General features: G+C 46.6%; 1 protein-coding gene across 1 annotated transcript in view; it reads right to left on the bottom strand.

Moving 5' to 3' along the window:
* Nucleotides 1-116: 116 nt before the first annotated feature.
* The window catches only part of LOC115187809 (protein sidekick-2-like), a gene marked incomplete at both ends in the record, with an annotated part of 49,131 nt that continues 39,275 nt past the window's right edge, over nucleotides 117-9,972 (bottom strand). Inside the window, 4 exons of the mRNA XM_029746858.1 lie at nucleotides 117-325; nucleotides 542-625; nucleotides 1,361-1,551; nucleotides 2,447-2,558. Of these exons, the coding sequence (XP_029602718.1) occupies nucleotides 117-325; nucleotides 542-625; nucleotides 1,361-1,551; nucleotides 2,447-2,558 (596 nt within the window). The remainder of the gene's footprint in view (nucleotides 326-541; nucleotides 626-1,360; nucleotides 1,552-2,446; nucleotides 2,559-9,972) is intronic.

Genomic DNA, 9,972 nt, shown 5'->3' with positions numbered 1-9,972 from the left:
GAGAGGAGAGAGAGGAGAGACGAGGAGAATAGGATGAGGGGAGAGAGAGCGACGAGAGAGAGAGAGAGAGAGAGCGAGAGAGAGAGAGAGAGAGAGAGAGAGAGAGAGAGAGAGAGAGAGAGAGACGTACTGGTGACAGCGAGGTAGGTGTTGGTCTGTATCTCTCCAGCCAGGTTGCGGGCGAAGCATTGGAACATCCCTGTATCGTCAGGTAACAGACCGTTGATCTGCAGACTGCCCCCAACTAACACCCTGTACCTGGGCATCTTCACTGGACTGATGACCACAGCATCCTTATACCACACTATGTCTGGCTGGGGGACACCTAGAGAGAGGAGAGGAGAAGACAAGAGAGAGTTGTATTTAAATATCTATCACTTTTTAGAGCATCAGGGCTTTAGATCTCTCGCACTCGCACTCGCACACACGCACACACGCACTCGCACTCGCACACACGCACACACGCACTCGCACTCACACACACACACACTCGCACATGCACACACACGCATACACACACTCACACACACACACCACATACCTCGTGCCTGGCAGGGGATATCCACCACCTTCTCCATCTCTGCACTGATGTGTTGGACAGGCTCCTTCACAAACTGGGGATGGTCTGGAGAGGAAAGGAGAGGCGAAGAGGAGAGGAGGCGAGTAGAGAAGACGAGGAGAGAAGGAGAGGAGAGGATGTGAGGAGGGGAGAATAGAGTAGGAGAGGAGGCGAGTAGAGGAGACGAGGAGAGAAGGAGAGGGGAGGAGAGGAGAGGAGAGGAGAGGAGAAGAGAGAAGAGAAGAGGAGAGGAGAGGAGAGGACAGGAGAGGAGAGGAGAGGAGAGGAGAGGAGAGGAGAGGAGAGGAGAGGAGAGGAGAGAAACAGTTACAACATTCCTATAATTTTATTGAACATTTTTGTTCAATTGAACAAGTTTTAACAATAAAGTCATGTTAATGATAAGGTGTCTTGTCCTCCTGGTTTGTGTTGATTTACATTAAATCCATCCTGGATATCCAATAAGTATTTTATTTCCAAGGTTTAGTCTCATTGAGACTAGTGCAGAGTAATGGACTGCATCAAATAGAGACAGAGAGAGAGAGATTTCTTCACAATTCACCTAATGCTTTAATCATCTATCATTTATCTCCATGGTCCAGCAGCATGTCAAACTGACGTGAAGACTTCAGACATTTACACACAATGATATTCCCTCAACCTGACCACTGACAGGAGAACTGATAGGTGGTTCTTCACCTAGTTTAACCAGCATGAGGAGAAACTCCCAAATGAGTGTGTGTGTGTGTGTGTGTGTGTGTGTGTGTGTGTGTGTGTGTGTGTGTGTGTGTGTGTGTGTACCTAGAACATGTAGGTAGGCCCCTGCATTGACCGGTGGCACAGTGCTGCTGCGGAGGGTGGCCTCACATTCATAGTAACCACTGTCACTGACCGCTGGGAGGCTGATGGTCAGCCTGCGGCCAAAGTCACGTATCCCTGTACTGACCACAACACCATCCTTACGCCAGGTTATAACCATCTTGATCAGAGGTCTGGAGGAGAGGAGAGAGAGAGATAGATACAGAGGGAGGGAGACAGAGATAGAAAGAGAGAGAGAAGGGGAGAGAAATAGAGAAAGAGAGAGAGAGAGAGAGAGAGAGAGAGTTTAATTTTGTTTTAAAAGACAATCATTCAAAATGTTTATGATGCTTGGCACATTAATAATAGTATTATTAGGGGAGAGAAAGAGAGACAGAGAGAGAGAAAGGGGTGAGAAGGGGGAGAGAGATAGATACAGAGGGAGGGAGACAGAGATAGAAAGAGAGAGAGAAGGGGAGAGAAATAGAGAAAGAGAGAGAGAGAGAGAGAGAGAAAAGGGGGTGAGAGAGATATACAGAGGGAGGGAGACAGAGAGAGAAAGAGAGAGAGATAGAGAGAAGGGGGAGTGTGAGATATACAGAGGGAGGGAGACAGAGAGAGAAAGAGAGAGAGATAGAGAGGGGTAGGGGGAGAAAGAGAAAGAGAGAAGGGGAGAGAGAGCGACAGAGAGAGGGGGAGGGAGACAGAGAGAGAGAGAGTGGGTATTAATATGATTCAAATTCTGTTTCAAGGTTGTGAGGCATTGACAGAGCACTGTAGTACATCTGTCATACTGATCAAGTCTTTGAATTGGCCATAATAGTTTGGATTCAGAGCAGAGATAAGGAGAGAAGGAGAAGAATGGAGAGAGGAAAGACTGAGAGAGGATGAGGAGGAGGAGGTGAGGAGAGGAGAAAGCATTGAATAGGATGGATGAACAATTTTCTAAAAGAGACCCAAACAAAAGACATTAGGTGACAGTGAAATGTGACAGACTTGGTCTCTCTGTGTGTGTCTGTCTCTCTCTCTGTGTGTGTGTGTGTGTGTGTGTGTGTGTGTGTGTGTGTGTGTGTGTGTGTGTTCACTCACCTAGCATTGGCCACACACTCCATAATGACATCATTCCTCCCCGCGTTCACACTGGTGTTCTTAGGAGGGATGATGATGGTGGGGGTGATGGGGTCCACAGGCCCCCCCACGTCTATACACACACACACACACACACACACACACACACACACACACACACACACACACACACACACACACACATAAGCATGGTTAGAAAAGCATATGGGTCATGGCCAGTTCTCCCTTGTAAAATAGATTGTATATCTCAGTCAGACTTCCTGTTTAAATAATAGATATGGGTGAACAACAACAGCTCCTGCCAAGATTGTCCACACTGCACTCTCACCATAATCAACATATAATTCCTATACTCTCACCATAATCAACAGATAGTTCCTATACTCTCACCATTAATCAACAGATAGTTCCTAAACTCTCATACTTCATCAACAGATAGTTCCTATACTCTCACCATTAATCAACAGATAGTTCCTATACTCTCACCATTAATCAACAGATAGTTCCTAAACTCTCATACTTCATCAACAGATAGTTCCTATACTCTCACCATTAATCAACAGATAGTTCCTATACTCTCATCATTCAAAGTTAGCTAGGATACTATCACTATGGATATAATTCCAGGATGATATCCCAATGACGATACAGCTAGGACGCTATCCCAATGGAGATAAAGCTAGGATGCTATCCCAATGGAGATACAGCTAGGATGATATCCCAATGACGATACAGCTAGGACGCTATCCCAATGGAGATAAAGCTAGGATGCTATCACCATGGAGATACAGCTAGGATGCTATCACCATGAAGATAAAGCTAGGATGCTATCACCATGAAGATAAAGCTAGGACGCTATCCCAATGGAGATAAAGCTAGGATGCTATCACCATGGAGATAAAGCTAGGATGCTATCACCATGGAGATAAAGCTAGGATGCTATCACCATGAAGATAAAGCTAGGACGCTATCACCATGGAGATACAGCTAGGATGCTATCACCATGGAGATACAGCTAGGATGATATCCCAATGACGATACAGCTAGGACGCTATCCCAATGGAGATAAAGCTAGGATTCTATCCCAATGGAGATACAGCTAGGATGATATCCCAATGACGATACAGCTAGGACGCTATCCCAATGGAGATAAAGCTAGGATGCTATCACCATGGAGATACAGCTAGGATGCTATCACCATGAAGATAAAGCTAGGATGCTATCACCATGAAGATAAAGCTAGGACGCTATCCCAATGGAGATAAAGCTAGGATGCTATCACCATGGAGATAAAGCTAGGATGCTATCACCATGGAGATAAAGCTAGGATGCTATCACCATGAAGATAAAGCTAGGACGCTATCACCATGGAGATACAGCTAGGATGCTATCACCATGGAGATACAGCTAGGATGCTATTAACATGGAGATACAGCTAGGATGCTATCACCATGGAGATGCAGCTAGGATGCTATCACCATGGAAATACAGCTAGGATGCTATCACCATGGAGATACAGCTAGGATGCTATTAACATGGAGATACAGCTAGGATGCTATCACCATGGAGATGCAGCTAGGATGCTATCACCATGGAGAGCCAGCTAGGATGCTATCACCATGGAGATACAGCATTATCCTCCTCTATCTCTCTATAGTCTCTCTGTGTTGCTCTCCTCCTCTATCTCTCTACAGTCTCTCTGTGTTCCTCTCCTCCTCTATCTCTCTATAGTCTCTCTGTGTTCCTCTCCTCTTCTATCTCTCTATTGTCTCTCTGTGTTCCCCTCCTCCTCTATCTCCCTATAGTCTCTCTGTGTTCCCCTCCTCATCTATCTCTCTATAGTCTCTCTGTGTTGCTCTCCTCCTCTATCTCCCTATAGTCTCTCTGTGTTCCCCTCCTCCTCTATCTCCCTATAGTCTCTCTGTGTTCCCCTCCTCCTCTATCTCTCTATAGTCTCTCTGTGTTCCCCTCCTCCTCTATCTCCCTATAGTCTCTCTGTGTTCCCCTCCTCATCTATCTCTCTATAGTCTCTCTGTGTTCCCCTCCTCATCTATCTCTCTATAGTCTCTCTGTGTTGCTCTCCTCCTCTATAGTCTCTCTGTGTTCCCCTCCTCATCTATAGTCTCTCTGTGTTCCCCTCCTCATCTATCTCTCTGTAGTCTCTCTGTGTTCCCCTCCTCCTCTATCTCTCTATAGTCTCTCTGTGTTCCCCTCCTCATCTATCTCTCTATAGTCTCTCTGTGTTCCCCTCCTCATCTATCTCTCTATAGTCTCTCTGTGTTCCCCTCCTCATCTATCTCTCTATAGTCTCTCTGTGTTCCCCTCCTCCTCTATCTCCCTATAGTCTCTCTGTGTTCCCTTCCTCCTCTATCTCCCTATAGTCTCTCTGTGTTCCCCTCCTCCTCTATCTCCCTATAGTCTCTCTGTGTTCCCCTCCTCATCTATCTCTCTATAGTCTCTCTGTGTTGCTCTCCTCCTCTATCTCTCTATAGTCTCTCTGTGTTCCCCTCCTCATCTATCTCCCTATAGTCTCTCTGTGTTCCCCTCCTCATCTATCTCTCTATAGTCTCTCTGTGTTCCCCTCCTCATCTATCTCCCTATAGTCTCTCTGTGTTCCCCTCCTCCTCTATCTCTCTATAGTCTCTCTGTGTTCCCCTCCTCATCTATCTCCCTATAGTCTCTCTGTGTTCCCCTCCTCATCTATCTCCCTATAGTCTCTCTGTGTTCCCCTCCTCATCTATCTCTCTATAGTCTCTCTGTGTTGCTCTCCTCCTCTATCTCTCTATAGTCTCTCTGTGTTGCTCTCCTCCTCTATCTCTCTATAGTCTCTCTGTGTTCCCCTCCTCCTCTATCTCCCTATAGTCTCTCTGTGTTCCCCTCCTCATCTATCTCCCTATAGTCTCTCTGTGTTCCCCTCCTCATCTATCTCTCTATAGTCTCTCTGTGTTCCCCTCCTCCTCTATCTCCCTATAGTCTCTCTGTGTTCCCCTCCTCCTCTATCTCCCTATAGTCTCTCTGTGTTCCCCTCCTCCTCTATCTCCCTATAGTCTCTCTGTGTTCCCCTCCTCATCTATCTCTCTATAGTCTCTCTGTGTTCCCCTCCTCATCTATCTCTCGATAGTCTCTCTGTGTTCCCCTCCTCATCTATCTCTCTATAGTCTCTCTGTGTTCCCCTCCTCCTCTATCTCCCTATAGTCTCTCTGTGTTCCCCTCCTCCTCTATCTCTCTATAGTCTCTCTGTGTTCCCCTCCTCATCTATCTCTCTATAGTCTCTCTGTGTTGCTCTCCTCCTCTATCTCTCTATAGTCTCTCTGTGTTCCCCTCCTCATCTATCTCTCTATAGTCTCTCTGTGTTCCCCTCCTCATCTATCTCTCTATAGTCTCTCTGTGTTCCCCTCCTCCTCTATCTCTCTATAGTCTCTCTGTGTTCCCCTCCTCCTCTATCTCCCTATAGTCTCTCTGTGTTCCCCTCCTCATCTATCTCCCTATAGTCTCTCTGTGTTCCCCTCCTCATCTATCTCCCTATAGTCTCTCTGTGTTCCCCTCCTCCTCTATCTCTCTATAGTCTCTCTGTGTTGCTCTCCTCCTCTATCTCTCTATAGTCTCTCTGTGTTGCTCTCCTCCTCTATCTCCCTATAGTCTCTCTGTGTTCCTCTCCTCCTCTATCTCTCTATAGTCTCTCTGTGTTCCCCTCCTCCTCTATCTCTCTGTAGTCTCTCTGTGTTCCCCTCCTCCTCTATAGTCTCTCTGTGTTCCCCTCCTCCTCTATCTCTCTATAGTCTCTCTGTGTTCCCCTCCTCCTCTGTAGTCTCTCTGTGTTCCCCTCCTCCTCTGTAGTCTCTCTGTGTTCCCCTCCTCATCTATCTCCCTATAGTCTCTCTGTGTTCCCCTCCTCATCTATCTCTCTATAGTCTCTCTGTGTTGCTCTCCTCCTCTATCTCTCTATAGTCTCTCTGTGTTCCCCTCCTCATCTATCTCTCTATAGTCTCTCTGTGTTCCCCTCCTCCTCTATCTCTCTATAGTCTCTCTGTGTTCCCCTCCTCCTCTATCTCTCTATAGTCTCTCTGTGTTCCCTCCTCATCTATCTCTCTATAGTCTCTCTGTGTTCCCCTCCTCATCTATCTCCCTATAGTCTCTCTGTGTTCCCCTCCTCCTCTATAGTCTCTCTGTGTTCCCCTCCTCATCTATCTCTCTATAGTCTCTCTGTGTTGCTCTCCTCCTCTATCTCTCTATAGTCTCTCTGTGTTGCTCTCCTCCTCTATCTCCCTATAGTCTCTCTGTGTTCCCCTCCTCATCTATCTCCCTATAGTCTCTCTGTGTTCCCCTCCTCATCTATCTCTCTATAGTCTCTCTGTGTTCCCCTCCTCCTCTATCTCCCTATAGTCTCTCTGTGTTCCCCTCCTCCTCTATCTCCCTATAGTCTCTCTGTGTTCCCCTCCTCCTCTATCTCCCTATAGTCTCTCTGTGTTCCCCTCCTCATCTATCTCTCTATAGTCTCTCTGTGTTCCCCTCCTCATCTATCTCTCGATAGTCTCTCTGTGTTCCCCTCCTCATCTATCTCTCTATAGTCTCTCTGTGTTCCCCTCCTCCTCTATCTCCCTATAGTCTCTCTGTGTTCCCCTCCTCCTCTATCTCTCTATAGTCTCTCTGTGTTCCCCTCCTCATCTATCTCTCTATAGTCTCTCTGTGTTGCTCTCCTCCTCTATCTCTCTATAGTCTCTCTGTGTTCCCCTCCTCATCTATCTCTCTATAGTCTCTCTGTGTTCCCCTCCTCATCTATCTCTCTATAGTCTCTCTGTGTTCCCCTCCTCCTCTATCTCTCTATAGTCTCTCTGTGTTCCCCTCCTCCTCTATCTCCCTATAGTCTCTCTGTGTTCCCCTCCTCATCTATCTCCCTATAGTCTCTCTGTGTTCCCCTCCTCATCTATCTCCCTATAGTCTCTCTGTGTTCCCCTCCTCCTCTATCTCTCTATAGTCTCTCTGTGTTGCTCTCCTCCTCTATCTCTCTATAGTCTCTCTGTGTTGCTCTCCTCCTCTATCTCCCTATAGTCTCTCTGTGTTCCTCTCCTCCTCTATCTCTCTATAGTCTCTCTGTGTTCCCCTCCTCCTCTATCTCTCTGTAGTCTCTCTGTGTTCCCCTCCTCCTCTATAGTCTCTCTGTGTTCCCCTCCTCCTCTATCTCTCTATAGTCTCTCTGTGTTCCCCTCCTCCTCTGTAGTCTCTCTGTGTTCCCCTCCTCCTCTGTAGTCTCTCTGTGTTCCCCTCCTCATCTATCTCCCTATAGTCTCTCTGTGTTCCCCTCCTCATCTATCTCTCTATAGTCTCTCTGTGTTGCTCTCCTCCTCTATCTCTCTATAGTCTCTCTGTGTTCCCCTCCTCATCTATCTCTCTATAGTCTCTCTGTGTTCCCCTCCTCCTCTATCTCTCTATAGTCTCTCTGTGTTCCCCTCCTCCTCTATCTCTCTATAGTCTCTCTGTGTTCCCTCCTCATCTATCTCTCTATAGTCTCTCTGTGTTCCCCTCCTCATCTATCTCCCTATAGTCTCTCTGTGTTCCCCTCTTCCTCTATAGTCTCTCTGGGTTCCCCTCCTCATCTATCTCCCTATAGTCTCTCTGTGTTCCCCTCCTCATCTATCTCTCTATAGTCTCTCTGTGTTGCTCTCCTCCTCTATCTCTCTATAGTCTCTCTGTGTTCCCCTTCTCATCTATCTCTCTATAGTCTCTCTGTGTTCCCCTCCAACATTTCCTGGGAGCAGCCTTAGCCTGTGTAAACCAAGGTGCTGGGAACTAGCGGTGCGGGAACAAATCCGTACAGTTACATATCGGATATTATTTTGACGATATATCGTATCGTTTTGACAATATGGCAGTAGTTAGTTTGCTGTACCTGCACCAAAACTGCAGCATTTTTCCTTCATAGCTTGTTCTCCATCTTCTTTTTAAATAGGAAGACCATTTTCTTTCACCACTTTTATTGCCATGACTGAGAAAAACTGGTTTTCTCATTTCTCTCTCTTGTCTCTCTGCAGCAGACATGTGGTGAGCAATATGTTTGGAACATCGAAACGAAATAGAAACACATTATCGAATCGCAACACATAGAGAATCGTGAGAATCATGAGAATCACAATACATATCGTATCGGCACCTAAGTATGGTGATGATATCATATCGTGAGGTCCCTGGCAAGTCCCAGCCCTACCAGGAACCATTATATTGTTTCATTGAGACAAACATAGCAGGAGGTGCTTAAATGCAGAGCCATCATTCAGCCTGTTCCACAGAGCCTTGCAGCCCTGCAACCAACCATCGATTCACTGGCCTCAATCAGAGATCTCTCTCTCCATCTCATCTCATTTCCCCCTGCCTCGAGGGGGGGTTCTGTGTGTGATCCCAGGCCCTGTGTTTGGTATCAGTAACACACACAGACTGTCTCAGTGTCTTTTCATAAATCTGCTTCGGTTAGGGGCCATTAAAATACAGAGCTCACTTATAGGCTGGTTAGCACCACCCCGTAGCACCACCCCGCTCCACACTGCAGCCAGGGAGCTGTGCTGTTGGACCAGGGCCTAAGCAGGACCCTAGCCCTCCACTGGCACCAGCTTCTAACTCTAGGGAAACTCTAGACCGACTGGGATTGAAGTGGTCTGCTAGCCAAAGCTAAAGACTAGGCATTAGTTTGGGGAGTCCTCAGGTCTCAGATATGGTTATCCATCATCAGGGGATTGTGGTGTTACAACCCCTCTGTTACACAGGTTGCACTCTTAGAAACAAAGGTGCTAAGTAGAACCATACAGGGTGTTCAGCTAGTCCCCATGGAGGAACCCTTAATGGGTGTGGGTAGAACCCTGTCATGACGTTGGCCTGTGGGTAAGGTTTATGACCCCCCCCATAAATACCTTTCTCCCTTCCCCTCTCTTACTGACCCTACTGAAGGACTGCTGTCCTGTTAAATATAGAGAGTCTGGGAACATCAAACAAATGGGGAAAGGAACCATATTTTGGTAATAAAACCAGTTGGGAATATGCTTGATAACGTAATGAGTATGTATGTCAGTTCGTTGTTATCTGTGACATTATGACTGATGACAGGACGACATAAACTGTACCTGGGAAAGTATACACCTTCTAGTTATCAGAGTCACATGGAATTGTTATGCAATTGAAATGTTTGATATTGAAATTGTTTGTTAGGAGATTAAATTTAATTTTAGCTTCCAAATGAGAGATTTGGGTTTTCATAAGGAAAGTGCCCTGCTTGATCAGTGGCCCACCCCTGTGAAGAGGAGGGGTTATAAACGATGAAACACATCCTCCCCCCTCTCCACTATATAAGCCTTTGACGAAAAGATAACCAGGTGGTTCCAATACGTGAGGTCTGCAGCCTCTACGTTAGAAGGACACACAAGTCAAGAACAGAACTAAGCCAACCTTGGCGTGAGCTATGGTATGAACTGGTATGAACTTTGAGCTTATTCACTACAGAAGTGATACTTCCTAGTTGTTGAGTTAGCAGCGGCCGCTGT

The sequence above is a fragment of the Salmo trutta genome, unplaced genomic scaffold (genome assembly GCF_901001165.1).
Source record: "Salmo trutta unplaced genomic scaffold, fSalTru1.1, whole genome shotgun sequence".
Lineage (NCBI taxonomy): Eukaryota > Metazoa > Chordata > Actinopteri > Salmoniformes > Salmonidae > Salmo > Salmo trutta.
This window is presented reverse-complemented; position numbering and strand designations above follow the sequence as displayed.